We start from the raw sequence: 18,289 nt of genomic DNA on the forward strand, positions 1-18,289 counted from the left end.
CTCCTGCCTCAGCCTCCCAAGTAGCTGGGATTACAGGCATGCACCACCACACTGGGCTATTTTTATATTTTTAGTAGAGATGGGGTTTCTCCATGTTGTTCAGGCTGGTCTTGAACTCCCGACCTCAGGTGATCCCACCCACCTCAGCCTCCCAAAGTGTGGGGATTACAGGCGTGAGCCACAGCACCCGGCCCATAATCTAATGTTTACTGAATGTTTGTTGAATGAATTCCAGTCCCTGAGGATTCGTATTTTGTTAAATATCTTTTTCTTTTTTCTTTCTTCTTTCTTTTTTTTTTTTTTTTGAGACGGAGCCTTGCTCTGTTGCCCAGGTTGGAGTGCAGTTGATCTCTGATCACTACAACCTCCGCCTCCCAGGTTCAAGTGATTCTCCTGCCTCAGCCTCCCGAGTAGCTGGTATTACAGGCACACACCATCACACCCAGCTAGTTTTTTTGTAATTTTAGTAGAGACGGGGTTTCACCATGTTGCTAGGCTGGTCTCGAACTCCTGACCTCAAGTGACCCACCTGCCTTGGCCTCCCAGTGCGCTGGGATTACAGATGTGAGTCACCATGCCCGGCCTGTTAAATATCTTTCTTGTGTATATTGTATATGTTTGTTTTGTTTTTAATGTGGGAGTCTAATTTTATAGTGCAAAGCAATCTGTTCATTTCTGTAAGTTTCTATTTTAAATCCTTTTTCTAGAACATACTCTTTAGTATTCTATAAAATCAAATAATATTTTATCAAGCATTCTTGATAACTGGTCAAAATGTAACTTGGCATAAATTTCATAGGCAAGGACTTACCATTGGATACTTTAAGATTCAGTTAATTATTTCAGCAATTTTGTAACCATTGTCTGCTCTGTGACAGCTACTGTTTCTAGATGGTGCAGGGGGGATATAACTTAATTCTACCTGAGGCACAAGTTGACAGGCAAAAAAGACATACACTAAATCCCAAGAGGGTCTGAGAAAAACAATGCATGGACAAGGGAAGGTCAAGATGCTGTTCCACATGGATTGGTCAGAAAGACATTCTGACAAGATGTGTTAGCAGAGCTTTGCAGTAAGACAGGGAGTGGAGCATGAGCATTCTCATGGGGAAGCCTGTTCTAGGCAGAAGGAACAGCCAGTGCCAAGGCCATGAGGCAGGGCAGTACAGGACACCACCAGGAGGCCCGTGTGGCCGCAGAGTAGAAGGATAGGAAACAAGGGGAAGGCAAAAGGAAACCTTTTGAAGACTAGGAGAGCCACCAGGGGGCATGTGTGGGGCTGTGTGAACCTTGAGGTAAGAATTTTGAGCTTCATTCTGAGAGCTTCATTCTGGAGGGCTCATGGTAGTGGTAGTAGTAGGGCAATTTCTAGGTCAAATAGTAGAAAAGTAATGGCTACGTCAGTAAACATGAAGTTTATCTGATTGGCACATATTTTTTTCTTTATTAGGCAGGGTTATCAGGCTTGTATTTTCTTTTCTTCAAGCACCTGCTGATCACTTGTACATTCTCTCATTATTATTCCCAGCCTTAAAATCCATTATTAAATCTAATTTTCTCTTAATTCATTCTAGAATAGCTATTTTCTAGATTTATTTGTTAAGATATTTTAAATGTCTACTAGTTGTTATTAATTCAGAGCCTAATCGTGCATCTCGTGTCTAGGCATAGTGGTCACAGGGTGCTATTTTCATTGAACAATGAAAAACTTCTCACTTCCTTAAATATTGCCTGTATTTTACAGATTTTAAAAATCTATTTCGAGTAATTACAGATTAGTAACTTTTTAGTTTTTAGAAAAAACCCTTTGCACATGTTCTGGTCTTATTTACTTTGAACTGACCCGTTCTCCAGCAGTCTGATCTCTGTAACTGGCCCTTCTGACAGTTTAGCATTCCCCATACCTCTGCTGTCCACTTTAGCGGCTGCTAGCTGGGTGTCCTATTCACCAAACTGATGGCTGAGCCTCGTGATCTGCTCGTATGTGGCATTTTGTGCATTTGCCAGCTATGGAATCTTATGCTTAGCATTCATTTGAAACCCTAGGTCTTTAAAGAGCAGTATTTTGTTTGCATTTCCTTAGACTGTCTTAATAAAGCACTATATTTACTGAGTATTTGATTAGTTGACAGGATTGGTGATGGTTTTATGGTCTTATGGAAGATTTGTTGCTCTGATCGTCTATAAAATGGGCATTTTCTGTCAATTATACAGTATACCAACCATACGATTTTCTTGTGTACCTGTTACTTGCCACCAGCCCCATATTTAGCTGGAAAAAGAATTCATGGTCATGGTCCTGAAGAAGTATGCAGTCTAATTAAGGAAGACAAGACTAACTCATTCAAAGCAAAGTGGTTATATTTTAGCACAGATATGGTTAATGATTCTAAGGTTATAAACTCAAACATTTAGTAGATAGATATTCTGAGCTCTTGTTCACGTTCTGTGTGAGCCAACTACTCTGTCCTCCAAGGGCCATGTCACCATTACCACCTGAACCCCTTCCTTGAGGCATCTGGCACATGGGCTTGCCTCCTCCGGAGGTGAAGAAAGGGACTGCAATCCCTGAGCCGGTGAGGCAGTTCTCTTACCATTCAGATTTCTCTTGTTTGAAAATGTTTTATTTCCTGGAAACATATAGTATACAATTAGTGTGAAGTCTACAATAAATAAAGGTACTTAAGGTATTTTGAAAATATGCGACAGCTAATTTGTTAAGCAAAACATAATTTAAGGTATTTTTAAAATATGACACATCTAACTTATTAATGAACACCTGCATTTAAAAGAAAGATATTAATAGCATTAATTCCACAATTCTTTACTGAACGTATAATATGCATCAGCTATACTAATGGGGATTTTTTGACACACAAGACAGGCAAGTTACCCGCTGTCTTGGAACTTACATTTTAGTGATGGAGAATAGACAGTAGTTATGTAAATGACAATATTATCTCTGTTATGTGTAATTATAATATATAAAATGATGTTAAAGACAGTAATAAATGTACATAATGACTTTTTGGCTTTCAGAGCAACACATTTTCTTGGTTTGTTTCCTACCTTCCTGGTCACCCCTTCTCAGTCTCCTTTGACATTTTCCACTCTTCTCCCTGACCTCTTCATGTTGAAGAGCTTCAAAGCACAGTTCTTGGACCTCTCTCATCTCTCTTGGTGATTTCGTCCAGTCAGATGAGCTAGGCTACTTCTGGATTTCTGTGTCCAGTTCAGATTTCTCTCTTGAACGCCAATCGCAGTATCCTGCTGGTCACTTCACCTGTGTGACTTGGCTGTCTTACTGACATCTCAAGCTTATTACATCCCAAGCCGAGCTTCTGATCTTCCCCTTCCATCTTGTCAGTTTTTCTGGTCAAAAACCTGAAGTTGACTCTCTCACACCTGCATCATGAGCCACCTTTGCCCTAGCTTCAGAGTATAGCCAGAATCTCAGCCCTTCTCTCCACCTCCACTGCTACCATGTTTGTCCAAGCCACCATCACCTGTCACCTGGGGTACTCTGGTAGCCACCCATAGAACTCCCTGTATCTCTAACCATGCCTCTCTGCAGCCATTTCTCAGTACCACAGCAGAATGGTCCTTCCAAATTTTGGGTCAGGCCATGGTACTCCAATGTCCAAACCCTACCTTGGCTCTCCATTTCACTTGAGTAAAAGCCACATCTTTCTATTGGCCTTGAAGGCCCTGTGTGGTCTGGCCCCTTTGTTCCTTTCTGACTCTGTTATCTTTACCCTCCTACCTTCCACCCTCTGTGCCAGCCTCTCTGGCTGCTCATGTCCCTTGAGCACACTATGCACTATTCCCTGCTGTTCCTTAGCCAGCTCCCTCTCTTCCCTCCTTCAGTTTTTTGCTCTTGTCTCATCTGCTCAGTGAGGTGCACGTCATACAGCAGCCTCCATCCCTGTCTCCATATCCTGATCTGCTCTCTCCCTTTTCTGTAACATGGTTACCTTCTAACATACCATGTAATTAATTCCTTATTTATTATCTGTGTTCCTCACTGGAATGTAAGTTTGACAGGTACAGGGACTGCTGCCTCTGCTGTTCACCAGTGTATCCCAAGCACTTATAATAGTACCAGCCACATGGTGTATCTTCAACGCATGTTTGTAGATGAATGAATAAATGAATTGCTGTAATGTTTCACTTGCATGACCGGTTTTCTCGGAGGATTTTATACTGAGTGTTTTTAAGTATTCCTCTCATTCTTGAGATTTTGCCTTTCTGATTCTGTCTGGTCCATAACCCACGTAGTTGCAAAACAGACAGCTTTTCATGAATCAATTAATATAGCAAACCTTTTTGCATGTGTGTGTGATTCTATAATTTCCCTAACACAGGAGAATCCAGCTTTGGCGGTTGCAATTAAAACATGTAAAAACTGTACTTCGGACAGCGTGAGAGAGAAATTTCTTCAAGAAGCCTGTAAGTTTCTAGAAATTTCTGTGGAACTCCATTTGATTTTCTGTCTGTGAAATCCAAACTGTGTCTGAAGAAATAAGAAAAATGATGTTTTGACTTTTAGGAGACAACTATGTTTATTATTTTGCCTTGCCTTGCAAATTAATGTCTAAATTTGTACAAGCACCTATCTACAGATTTTTCCAGGTAAACATCATGTTTTATGTATAAAGGTAGATTGATGTACATTTCCTTTATACTTTGGTACTTATGCCATCACACATCTTTGCACTGGAATTGGTGCATATATATAAGCGATCCTAATCTTGATGCTGCCCAGACTCTGGGAATGTAGAGGTGAGCATGACACACACAGTCCCTGCCCTGATGGAGTTCATAGACTAGTGAAGGAATAGGGCTCTGTGACCATTCCCCTTGTCCTGCTACAAATCAGAACAAATCACTCAGGCCAGGCGCGGTGGCTCACGCCTGTAATCCCAGCACTTTGGGAGGCCAAGGCAGGAAGATCATCTGAGGTCAGAAGTTCGAGACCAGCCTGGCCAACATGGTGAAACAGTCTTTACTAAAATTACAAAAAATTAGCCGTGCGTGGTGGCATGCACCTGTAGTCCCAGCTACTCAGGAGACTGAGGCAGGAGAATAGCTTGAACCCCAGAAAGGGAGGTTGCAGTGAGACGAGATAGTGACACTGCACTCCAGGTTGGGCAATAGAGCAAACTCTGCCTCAAAAAAAAAAAAAAAAAAGAAAAGAAAGAAAAAGAACAAATCTCCCAAAAAGAGGCCAGGTGCAGTGGCTCACGCCTGTAATCCCAGTACTTTTTGGGAGGCCGAGGTGAGAGGATTACTTGAGCCCAGGAGTTTGAGACCAGCCTGGGCAACATGGTGAAACCCCGTCTCTATGAAAAAAATTTAAAAATAAAAAAAATTAACTGGGCATGTTGGCACATGCCCGTAGTCCCAGCTGCTTAGGAAGCTGAGATGGGAGGATCACTGGAGCCTGGGAGGCCCGTGTCGCAGTGAGCTAAGATCGCGCCATTGCACTCCAACCTAAGTGACTGAATGAGACCCTGTCTTCAAAAAACAAAACAAAAGAAAACTTCCTGCAAGAAGAGACCTCAGCAAAGGACTTTTCTGATGGCTTCCCAGGTAACTGTAGCTAGAAACAGTTACTTTTTTTTTTTTTTTTTTTTTTTGAGGCAGGGTCTCTCTCGGGTCTCGCTGTGTCACCTTCTGGACTCAAGGGATCTCAAGGGATCCTCTCATCTCAGGGCTGCAGATACCTGGCACTGCACATGCACGCCACCACATCCAGCTAATTTTTTTGGTTTTTTTGTTTGTTTGTTTTTTTGGAGAGATGGGTTTTTGCTGTGATTCCCAGGATGTTCTAAAGTTCTAGGCTCTGCCTGCATCAGCCTCCCAGGGAGCCGGGATTACAGGCGTGAGCCGCTGTGCCCAGCCCTTAAAAATAATTTTCTCCACCTCCATTCCTCTGACTCTTGGTTTGTGCCTCCTCTGAAGAAGCTAGCTTGAGTGAGCTCTGCATGAATAGGTCTTCTTTCCCAAATGTAAGCTCTTAAAGAGCAAGCATCTCGTACACATCAAGCTCTTCCTTACCTGCCCTCAAGCGGTGATTTTCCTCTTCCTCCTTTCCTGTGGTTTGCCTCTTGTCATGCTTCAGGCCCCAGCTTCAACATTACCTCCAATAGAGAACCTTTTTCTGACCACCATATTTAAAGTCTTCCCTTAGTATTTTTTGTCACACAAGACTAGGTTCTTTTTCTTCCTAATGATTCCTAATTAAAGCTACATTGTTTACAAATGATTATTGTCTGTCTCTTCCTCTCATCCTCTAGGCCTTAAGCTCCCTGGGGATAAAGACCATGTTTGTTTTGCTCACCACTCCATACTCAGTGCCCTGTACGGTGCTTGACACCTAGAGAACACCTGGTAGATGTTTGTCATTCTGGTGTCCTTCATTATGTGTACATCAAATGAATGCCTTCTGCTTTCCATTGTAAATATTTACCACCTAACAGTCCAATAAATTATAATTCATAGAGTAAGCTATGTGGTGACTACATTAATTAAGTCTCAGTACATCCTTAATCCTATTCCTGAATCTTTGACTTAAGATACAAGAGAAGGTCTGACCAATGACTTCTGTCTTGACTGGTTCATTTCTACATAGCACCTAGGCCAAGAGAACAGACCACATCAGTCATCATCACCCAACACCATGTCTGCCTTACCTTTGCTGGTATTCTTGAGCATTTTATATTTTCAAAAATGCAAATTTTAAAAATTGGTTATCTTTTCCTAAAATTCTGAACAATTACTGTGTTGTGATTTTGTAGGACTTTGGAATTGTCATTACAAAAATCAGTTACATCATTTTATAGGTGTAATCAAGTCGGGCTAATGTTTTCGTCTTCGATAGGGTTACTCAGCAGTTATTTCAGGGAAATATGATAGATGCACTGTATCTAAACTTCTGTAGGGCTTTACCAGGCTATGTATAAGAGAGAAAATAAGGCCTCAATCAGGAATAGTTAAACTTTTTCTTTAAAGGGCCATACAGTACATAGTTTAGGGTCTGCAGATCCTGCAGCCTCTGTCCCAAGTATTCAGCTCTGTCATTGTACATCCATAGACAGGACAGAAAAGAATGAACGAGAATATGTTCCAGTAAAACTTTATTTACAAAAGCAGATGGCAGCCCCTGGGCCTTAGCTTTCTGCCCCAGATTGGTATATAATAAGGTAAACTATTCTATGTGTTGATTTTTAGTTCAGTTTGGATAGAGTTTCCTAGTGGCCACAAGACTCTCTTAGCCTTGTGCTGGTTTGTATTTCTAATAATTACTTCTGAGGAAGTATGAAAGGCTTGATAATTATATGTGAGAATAATGTAAAACCAAATGTTAAATAGTTACTTATATTAAATTGAAAGTACAGTTGTAGTAAATATGCTGGGTGCCTGAATGTTTATCCAGAAATATCACGGTATAAGCAATGAACTGAATGTGTCAAGGTGAGATTTAATTATATGTTTTGGATTATATGCTGGGTGTTTACATTATATGGGTTTTTGTTGGTGGTGTTTGTTGAAAAAAAACTGCCAGGTCCTGTTCTTGGAATATGAGGGAAAATTTGTAAAACACATAAGTGAGCTAGACAAAACACCCACTAATATTGTTTTGCCCGTTTCAAAGTCTTGTACAATTTTTCCTCACAATGATCAATACCAGCTGTTCTGTAACATGTTGGCAATATTACATGTTGATCATATTTTTAAAATTACTTCTGTTATTCTAATTTCCTTGCTTGGCATCAGAATTATTTTCCCCCATTTTTATAGTCGTGAAATCAGGTGTTTTTGGACCCACTGGACCACGTCACCTTTAAAATCACCTCCAGTTTTGAGATCCTATAGTTCTGTGAATTCTGTCCTGTGTCTTACTAATCCTAGTGTACTGTGCAAGTAACCTCAGCCCTGACATTGGAAATTATGAATGCATACACCTTAACATGCATGTCCACACACAGATATGTATGTCTTTATGCAGTGCCCTCTTGGTCATCTTGGCTCAATTAGGCAGTCAAACTCATGTTACTGCCATAGGCCACATTTGGCATCAACACTCCTGAGAGTACTACAGGACCATAAACAAAGTATGCCAGAAAGGCAGCAGCTGGCATTTCTCTCATGTGAAAGTCCTCACAGCTGTCCTGGAAACTTTTTTTTTTTTTTTTAAGACGGAGTCTCAGTCTATCGCCCAGGCTGGATGGAATGCAGTGGCACAATCCCGGCTTACTGCAATGTCCACCTCCCAGGCTCAAGTGAGTCTCCTGCCTCAGCCTCCTGAGTAGCTGGGACTACAGGCGCACACCACCACACCCAGCTAATTTTGTATTTTTAGTAAAAATGGGGTTTCACCATGTTGGCCAGGCTGGTCTCAAACTCCTCACCTCAGGTGATCCGCCCACCTTGGCCTGCCAAAGTGCTGGGATTACAGGCGTGAGCCACCATGCCCAGTGGAAAATCTTTTTTAGGGCCCTGAAAGCAACCATTTAAATTTAAGAGGACAAGACCACAGTGGTGGATGCAGGAACCATTTATGTCCAAGATAGAAATCCTTCGTGAGTGCCCCATGGGTTGTGCTTCCAGGATCTTGCAAGGAACACACCCAGTTACCATAGTCTCCACACTCAGGGCAGCTTCTAGCTACAGCTTTCCACCAAGTATTTTTAGTCCCATTTCACTCCCTCCCCCAGCAATTTACCAGTCAAGAGTGATTTTTTACTGTAAAGATGGTTGCTTACTAAATGAATTACACAGTCCTACTTATCAGATTTCTAGAGGAAAACCTAGGAAGCTAGCCCAAGGTCAGATCTGTCCATAGGAAAAAAGAAATGGTCCTCTTCTTCTTTCTTCTCCTCTTCCTCCTCCTCCCCTTCCTATTCCTCTTCCTCCTCCTCCTCTTCCTCCTCCTCTTTCCCCTCCTCATCCTCCTCCTCCCCTTCCTTCATTCTTCTTCCCCCCTGCCATGTATGCAGAAGGAAAGAAGGGTTTTTCTTAACAGTGGTTATCTTATACCTCAATAGTAGGACATACCTTTTTGTGCCAATTTATGCCCATTTGTGAGCTGAACTGACCTGTGGAATTGAGTTTAATGTTCCCCTATTGCCAGCCTTATGTCTTAATTGAATTAGTCTTCAGAAAAGCTGAAAGAGTTTTCAGAAGTATAACTAGGCCGGGTGCGGTGGCTCACGCCTGTAATCCCAGCACTTTGGGAGGCCAAGGTGGGTGGATCACGAGGTCAAGAGATCGAGACCATCCTGGCCAACATGGTGAAACCCCATCTGTACTAAAAATACAAAAAATTAGCTGGGCATGGTAGCGGGCACCTGTAGTCCCAGCTACTCAGGAGGCTGAGGCAGGATAATCACTTGAACCCAGGAGGCGGAGGTTGCAATGAGCCAAGATTGCGCCAGTGCACTCCAGCCTGGTGACAGAGCGAAACTCCATCTAAAAAAAAAAGAATAACTGTGGAGAACTTTCTTCCCTAGTAACAATGCGTCAGTTTGACCATCCTCATATTGTGAAGCTGATTGGAGTCATCACAGAGAATCCTGTCTGGATAATCATGGAGCTGTGCACACTTGGAGAGGTACTGTGATCCCCAAACCTTACCTTCTGGATTCAGTGTTTGATATCTTTTGCTTAAGAAAGGGAAATATAAACAGTTTATATCTTGGATTTTCAGGAGAGTTCTGATTTAGAATGTGTCTCATGTATGCATGTGAAGAGACCACAAAACAGGCTTTGTGTGAGCAACAAGGCTGTTTATTTCACCTGGGTACAGGCGGGCTGAGTCTAAAAAGAGAGTCAGCAAAGGGTGGTGGGATTATCATTAGTTCTTACAGATTTTGGGATAGGTGGTGGAGTTAAGAGCAATGTTTTGGGGACAGGGGGTGGATCTCACAAAGAACCTTCTTAAGGGTGGGGGAGATTTTAAAGAACCTTCTTAAGGGTGGGGGAGATTACAAAGTACATTGATCAGTTAGGGTGGGGCAGAAACAAATCATAATGGTGGAATGTCATCAGTTAAGGCTATTTGCACTTCTTTTGTGGATGTTCAGTTGCTTCAGGCCATCTGGATATATATGTGCAGGTCACTGAGGATATGATGGCTTAGCTTAGGCTCAGAGGCCTGACATTCCTGTTTTCATATATTAATAAGAAAATAGAACAGTGGTAAAGTGTTGGGGCAGCGAAAATTTTTGGGGGTGGTATGGAGAGATAATGGGCGACATTTCTCAGGGCTGCTTCGAGTGGGATTGGGACAGTGTGGGAACCTACAGTGGGAGAGATTCAACTGAAGAAAGATTTTGGGGTAAGGGGTGACATTGTGGGGTTGTTAGAAGGAGCGTTTGTCGTGTAGAATTATTGGTGATGGCCTCGATGCGGTTTTGTATGAATTGAGAAACTAAACGAAAGACACAAGGTCCGAATAAAAGAAGGAGAAAAATAAGTATTAAAGGACTAAGAATTGGGAGTACCCAGGACATCCAATTAGAGAGTGTCCAAGGGAGTTCAACGTTATTGTTTGCTTGATTGGCGAGTTTTTGGGCTCTATCCTTGAGTTTTTTTATGTTGTCATATGCAAGGCCAAATTGATTTAGGTAAAAGTAACTCTTCATTAAAAAATATACAAAGTCCTCCTTTTTCAGCAGTGAATAAATCAAGGCCTCAGCAGTTCTGGAGGACAACTGCAGCTAAAGAGTCAACCTGGGCTTGAAGAACAGACAAAGTTTGTGAGATATCTGTAACACTAGCAGAGAAGTCATTAGAGGGGCTGCGGAATGTTGTGGCAGCGGTTAAGATGCCTGCTATTCCAGTTCCGAGTGCAATAGTGGAGGCAGAAAGTCCTAGACCCACAAGTAAAGGGATTAGTGGGATGACTCTTTTGTTGTGTTGATATCACGAGGGGAACAGGCAGTTGTTCGTTCCCATCTGCAAACTGGATTTTGGTGGTGAGGAAGACTAAAGTACATGTGCCCCTCCAGTTGGCAGGTAGGCACACGTAGGTGGAAGAGCCACATAAAAAGAAGAGACCTTGTGCCAGGCAGAACTGGAAATGTAAAGTGAAAAGGTGAGAGGGCGTCCTGACAGAGGAGTCCTGCACCCCAAATCCTAGAGCTCCAGCAAGGGCAGCAGCTGTTAGAGGTTGTGATAGGGACTGATGGTGCAACTGCGTAGAGGGAGGGGTTCGGTTTTCATGGTGTATGAGAAAGCGCATAGTGTCCAAAAGTAACCTTTCACTGCCATTCATGGGGCTGGGTATAAGCAAGCAAGGGGAGGGGCTAGGAGGAGATTCAGACAAGCAGAGGGAGGGTAACCGTGAGATGCAGGGTAGGTGTCTTCCTAAACAATAGTGACTGCCAGTGTTTTTGAGTTTGTCAGTAATGATAGAGGGCTTATCTGTAATGCAAAGTTGGAATGCTCCCATCTGTTTGGTAATGTGTGTGGCTGGGTTCTGGAGATAAAGAGTAAAGAAACATTCGGACAGTGGAAGGTTGCCTAAAGGGATTCTAGGAGGCTGTTGTCGGGAGATGGATAAAGGAGCGGCAACAGGGATAGTTGTTTGTGTGGTTAGGGGTCCAAATATGGGGGGCGTGGGATTGACACAAGGAGAAAGGTGCCATAGGTAGATGCGGAGAAGCGTGGCAGCTTGTTGGTGTGAAATATCTGGGGAGTTCTCACCAAAACTGTCTAGAAAGTAAAGAAGTTCCTCAGGCGGGTAAAGATGAGGACTTTTAAAGGAGGTTCTGAGGTGCAGGGAGATGGGAGAGGTAGCCCAGTCGGCCTGTAGAGTGGGGATGACTGTAAAAACAGGAAGAAAGGGAAACGCATAGCCAACAATTCTTTGCTGGAGAAGGATTGGAGGCAGTGAGGAGAGAGTGGGTGAGATTGATAGTATGCTGGAGGTAACTAGGGAGAGGTGGAGAGTGGCATAAGAATAGGAATGAGAATGAGAGTGAGTATAAAAGTAAAGAATAGAACTTCATCAGGGTGGGAGTATTGGAGCGTCCCTTGCCACTGAAGATCTTCTTTCTGTCCACTTCAAGAGAGACTTAAGGGTGGTGATTTGAGGTAAAACCAGGAGCCACTAAATACCAAGAGCCTGAGAAACTGAGGTGGGAAGACCAAACCGAGGAATTATGTCTGACAGAAGGGAGGAAATGACCGCAGTGGCCTTCTCAGACCCTGTGGGAAAGGCCTCTACCTGTCCAGTGAAAATGTCTACCCAGACCAAGAGGTATTTTAGTTTCCTGACTCAAGGCATGTGAGTAAAGTCAATTTGCCAGTCGTGGGCAGGGGCAAATCCCCAAGCTTGGTGTGTAGGAAAGGGAGGGGGCGTGAACAATCCCTGAGGGGTAGTAGAATAGCAGATGGAACACTGAAAAGTGATTTCCTTGAGGATAAGTTTCCACGATTGAAAGGAAATGAGAGGTGCTAAGAGATGGGCTAGCGGCTTATAACCTACATGGAAGAGGTTATGAAATGACAACAGAATAGAATGGGCCTGTGAGGCTGGAAAGAGATATTTTCCTTGATCCAAGAACCATTTGCCTTGTGTGGGATGAGATTGATAGGTGGAAGTTTCAGTGGTGGAGTAGGTGGGAGTGACCAGATGAGGAGAAAAATTGCTGTGAGGGATAGAAGTTGGAATGCAGCTGCTTTTTTAGCTACCTTATCAGCCTAAGCGTTGCCCTGAGCGATGGGATCTGATGCCTTTTGATGGCCCTTGCAGTGTAAGACTCCAGCTTCCTTTGAAAGTAAAGCGGCCTTGAGAAGAGTTTTTATTAAAGAGGCATTAATGATGGAGGACCGTTGTGTAGTGAGGAAACCTCTTTCAGCCCATATAACAGCATGGTGGTGCAGGATATGGAAGACACATTTAGAGTCAGTATAAATATTGACATGTAATTCCTTTGCAAGAGTGAGGGCTCAAGTTAAGACAATGAGTTCAGCTTGCTGAGAGGTAGTGGAGCGGAGCTGAGAGGTAGTGGAGTGGGGCAAAGAGGTAATCTCAATGATATATGTGGAAGGTACTATAGCATAGCCTGCCTTTGCTGGTATGTGGCAGTTAGGCTTGGTGGAACTGCCATAAATAAACCGAATGTGATCAGGGTGAGGAACAGGAAAGAAGGAAATAGAGTGAATGTCAGGTGGATCAGAGAGATACAGTCGTGGGGGTCAGGTGTGGTATCAGGAATAATGTAGGAGGGTGGATTGAAGTCCGGGCCAGGAACAGTGGTAACTGTGGGAGACTCAACAAAGAGTGAATACAGCTGAAGGAGCTGGAGAGCACAAAGTATATGTGTCAGGTGGGAGGAAGAAAATAGATTTTGCAGGTTATAAGAACTGTAGAGAGTGAGTTGAGCATAGTTTGTGATTTTGAGGGCCTCTAAAAGTATTAGGGTGGCAGCAGCCACCACACGCAGACATGAGGGCACGGCTAAAACAGTAAGGTCAAGTTGTTTGGACAGAAAGGCTACAGGGTGCTGTCCTGTATCTTGTGTAAGAACTCCGACCACACAGCCCTGCACTTTGGCTGTGTGTAAGGGAAAGGGTTGGGATGAGTTAGGGAGAGCTAGTGTGCGGGCAGCTTCTAGGGCTGTTTTTAAGGAACAGAAAGGGGAGTAGCAAAAGGATTTAGGATCTGTGGGGTCAGCTAGGTTTGGTTTTGTGAGTTTATGTAATGGTTTTGTTAGGATGGCAAAAGCAGGTATCTAAAGGCGAAAGTATCCTACCGTGCCCAGGAAGGAAAGGAGTTGTTGTTTTGTAGAAGGGGTTGGGGTTTGGGAGATTAGCCAGACACGATCAGCAGGGAGAGCACGTGTGTTTTCATGCAGAATTATGTTGAGACAGGTAATGGATGAGGAAGAAATTTGGTCTTGACTGAAGTAATGGGGGCTGTCCTTGAAGCCTTGCAACAGTACAGCCCAGGTAATTTGCTTAACCTGATGGGTGTCAGGGTCAGTCCAAGTGAAAGCAAAGAGAGGCTGGGATAAAGGGTGCAAGGAATAGTAAAGAAAGCATGTTTGAGATCCAGAACAGAATACTGGATTGTGGAAGGGTTGTGGAGGGAGGTATTGAGGATAGGAGAGTATATGGCTTTGTCACCACGGAGTGGATAGGCAAGACAATTTTTTTGATAAGGTGCAGATCCTGAACTAACCTGTAAGGCTTGTCTGGTTTTTGGACAGGTAAAATGGGGGAATTGTAAGGAAAGTTTACAGGCTTTAAAAGGCTATGCTGTAACAGGCGAGTGGTAACAGGCTTTAATCCTTTTAAAGCATGCTGTGGGATGGGATATTGGTGTTGAGCGGGGTAAGGGTGATTAGATTTTAATGGGATGGTAAGGGGTACGTGACCTGTCGCCAAGGAGGGAGTAGAGGCGTCCTATACTTGTGGTTTAAGATGGGAAGATACGAGGAGAGGATGTGAAGGAGGCTTTGAACTGGGGCAAAAGGCAGCAACAAGGTGTGTCTATAGCCCAGGAATAGTCAGGGAAGCAGATAATTTAGTAAAAATGTCTCAACCTAAAAAGGGAGCTGGGCAGGTGGGGATAACTAAAAAGGAGTGCATAAAAGAATATTGTCCAAGTTGGCATCAGAGTTGGGGAGTTTTAAGGGGTTTACAAGCCTGGCCATCAATACCCACAACAGTTATGGAGGCAAAGGAAAGAGACCCTTGAAAAGAGGGTAATGTGGAGTAGGTAGCCTCCGTATTGAGTAAGAAGGGGACGGACTTACCTCCCACTGTGAGAGTTATCCGAAGCTCGGAGTCAGTGATGGTCCAGGAGGCTTCCGAGGCTATCAGGAAGCATCAGTCTTCAGCCACTAAGCCGAGAAGATCTTAGAAGGATACAGAGCCTTGGGCCAGTTGGACAGTCCAATCTCCAGTGGGGTCCTGCACAGATGGGACATGGCTTAGAAGGAATTCCGGGCTGCGGGCATTCCTTGGCCCAGAGGCCAGATTTCCGGGGCTTGCAAGATCCTGGGGGAGGAAGTCCTGAAGGAACGCCTGACTGCTGTGGCTTAGGTGTTTTGAAGTTTTTGTGTGCTGGAGATATGGCTGGGTTTCTCTCACAGCAGAGGCAAGTAATTGCAACTTTTCTCTATTATTGTATACCTTGAAGGTGGGGTTAATTAAGTCCTGTTGTGGGGTTTGAGGGCCGGAATTTAAGTTTTGGAGCTTTTTCTAATGTCAGCAGTTCACTGGGTGATAAAATGCATATTAAGAATAAGGCGGCCTTCTAGCCCCTCTGGGTCTAGGGCAGTGAAACGTCTAAGGGTTGCTGCTAAACAGGCCACGAACTGGGCTGGGTTCTTTACCTTGGATAGTTTCTGTAAGTTTGTCATAATTAACAGCTTTATAAGCTGCCTTTTTAAGCCCTTCAAGTAGGCAGGAAAACATATAATCTCACCTAGCTATACCTGGGGAATTGGCCTGATAGTTCCATTAGATAGTTCTAATGCCTTCCTGCAGGTCTGGCTCATGAAGTCAGTGGTTATCAGCGTGAGATTTGGCTAGAGAAGAAAACTCTTTCCCATTCATCTGCGGAGATGGTAGAAGTTAGAATGACATTTAAGTCACTCCAGGTTAAATTGTAGGACAGAGTTGGATATCGGATTTCCTGTATATATTTAGTGGGGTCTGATGAGAAAGAGCCTAAATGCTGGCTGATTTGGGAAAGGTACAATAGAGAAAAAGGCACATGTACCCTGACTGTGCCTTCAGCTCCAGCCACCTCTGTAAGAGGAAATTGTTGGGTAGGTGGGGGAGGGCTAGTCACGGAACGAAACTGTAAACCACACCAGGTGTGAGGAGGGGAGGTGATAGAAGGATTATAGGGTGGGAGAGCAGAGGCTGAGGAAGAATTGGGGCCTGGCTTGGCCTGGTGAGGAGCAGCCTGGGGAGGATGGGAGAGGTCAGATGAGTCTGTAGAAAAGGATTCAAAGGACTCAGAGCTTGGGGTGGAGACTAAAGGAACAGACAAGAGAGAAAGAAAAAAGATTTGGGACAAGTCGCATTGGGAGCAGAGACTAGGGAGGGACCAAAGTGTAAAAGAATGCCTGAACATCAGACACCTCAGACCATTTGCCATATTTTGACAAAAGTTATCTAGGTCTCGTAGGATGGAAAAAGCAAAAGTGCCATTTTCTGGCCACTTATAACCATTGTTGAGTTCGTATTGGGGCCAAGCGGTGTTGCAGAAGAAAATAAGACACTAGATTTTAGGTCAGGCAAGAGTTGAAAAGGTTTTAAGTTCTTGAGAACACAGGTTAAGGGAGAAGAAGGGGGACTGGAGGGTAGAAGGTTGCCCACAGTGAAGGAGGCAAGTTTAAAGAGAAGGGTAGAGACACGGAGAGAAGGGGTGGGGAGCAGTCCTGGGCTGCAACGTGGGTGAGCAGCCAAAGCAGGGGTCCCCGCAGTTGACTTGCCACCAAGGGAATGTGGGTGAATGACCAAGGCAAGCATCCCCACAGAGATCAGACACTAATGGAACGTGAGTGAATAATCAGAGAGGCATCCCCGGAATGATTAAGCACCAAGGGAAGGGTGCCTTCTTGAGTTCATGATCGGCACTGGAGTTTTGGGCCCACAGATAAAATGTGTCTTCTTTGTCTCTACCAGAAAATGAAAGGAATTGAAATTAAGAGAAGGGAGAGATTGAAGGGTGGCACCAAGATTGAAAGGAGAAAGAGGTTGAGGGATAGTGAGAGAGGTTGGAGAAGAGAGTAAAAAGAGGCCACTTTCCCCGATTTAAAATCAGTGAAGTGTTCCTTGGGCTGGTTGGTCAGAGGACCCGAGGTCGTAGGTGGATCTCTTCACGGAGTGAGAGTGAGGACAGGGCACTGGTCTCCTGAAGGAGTTCCGCTGTCCCGGGTTTCGGCACCAAATGTCTCACATGTGTGTGTGAAGAGACCACCAAACAGGCTTTGTGTGAGCAACAAGGCTGTTTATTTCACCTGGGTGCAGGCGGGCTGAGTCCAAAAAGAGAGTCAGCAAAGGGTGGTGGGATTATCATTAGTTCTTACAGGTTTTGGGATAGGTGGTGGAGTTAAGAGCAGTGTTTTGGGGACGGGGGTGGATCTCACAAAGTATATTCTCAAGGGTGGGGAGAATTACAAAGAACCTTCTTAAGGGTAGGGGAGATTATAAAGAACCTTTTTAAGGGTGGAGGAGATTACAAAGTACATTGATCAGTTAGGGTGGGGCAGAAATAAATCACAATGGTGGAATGTCATCAGTTAAGGTTATTTTCACTTCTTTTGCGGATGTTCAGTTGCTTCAGGCCCTCTGGATGTATACATGCAGGTCACTGGGGATATGATGGCTTAGCTTGGGCTCAGAAGCCTGAGAGGATGTATGTCATTAGGTTTTGGTTCCAAGAATATGGGTATAAATATTTTCATCATTAAATTCCCAAAGCATCCCCTTATGCAGTACTGGCAGGAATATCTTCCCCAGCCAAGTACTTTATCAGGACTGGTAGCAGCAGATGGCCAAATGTTTTTGTTTTATTTTGTTTTCTCTCTGGTGCCATTGCCTAAAAAACTAGGCCAGTGATCTGAGGATGAAGTAATCTTAATGGAGTTTGGGTAAATTAATGCTAAATTTAGGTAAATCTAAACATTTCCTTAATCTTTTTGGGAATTCACTTTGTAGCATCTTTTCTTTGAGAGACAAGTTCTCCCTCTGTTGCTCAGGCTGGAGTGTAGTAGCATAATCACAGCTCACTGCAGCCTCGACCTCCTGGGCTCAAGCGATTCTCCCCCGTCAACTTCCTGAGTTGCTGGGACTACAGGTGCATGCCACCATGCCCGGCTAATTTTTTAATTATTTATAGAGATGGGGTTTCACTATGTTGCCTAGGCTGGTCTTGAGCTCAAGCGATTCTCCTGCCTTGGCCTCACAAAGTATTGGGATTACCTGGCTGGTAATACCTTTTAAACTAATTCATTTAAATCACCGTTTCTTTTTTTTTTTTATTTTTTTTTATTTTGAGACAAGGTCTCCCTCTGTCACCCAAGCTGGAGTGCAGTGGCACGATCTTGGCCCATTACAACCTCCGCCTCCCAGGTTCAAGCACTTCTCTTGCCTTAGCCTCCTGAGTATCTGGGAGTACAGGCACATGCCGCCATGCCTAGCTAATTTTTGTATTTTTATTGGAGACGGGGGTTTCACCATGTTGGCCAGGCTGGTCTCGAACCCCTGACCTCCAGTGATCCGCCTGCCTTGGCCGCCGAAAGTGCTGGGATTACAG

At 43.9% G+C, this 18,289-nt stretch overlaps 1 protein-coding gene across 1 annotated transcript in view; it reads left to right on the top strand.

The window, feature by feature from the left end:
* PTK2 (protein tyrosine kinase 2) overlaps positions 1 to 18,289 on the top strand; it is a 309,021-nt gene that overhangs the window by 201,091 nt on the left and 89,641 nt on the right. The window contains exons 21-22 of the mRNA XM_011938127.1: positions 4,365 to 4,449; positions 9,516 to 9,616. Coding sequence (XP_011793517.1) covers positions 4,365 to 4,449; positions 9,516 to 9,616 — 186 coding nt within the window. The remainder of the gene's footprint in view (positions 1 to 4,364; positions 4,450 to 9,515; positions 9,617 to 18,289) is intronic.

The sequence above is a fragment of the Colobus angolensis genome, unplaced genomic scaffold, assembly GCF_000951035.1.
Source record: "Colobus angolensis palliatus isolate OR3802 unplaced genomic scaffold, Cang.pa_1.0 Scaffold17, whole genome shotgun sequence".
Lineage (NCBI taxonomy): Eukaryota > Metazoa > Chordata > Mammalia > Primates > Cercopithecidae > Colobus > Colobus angolensis.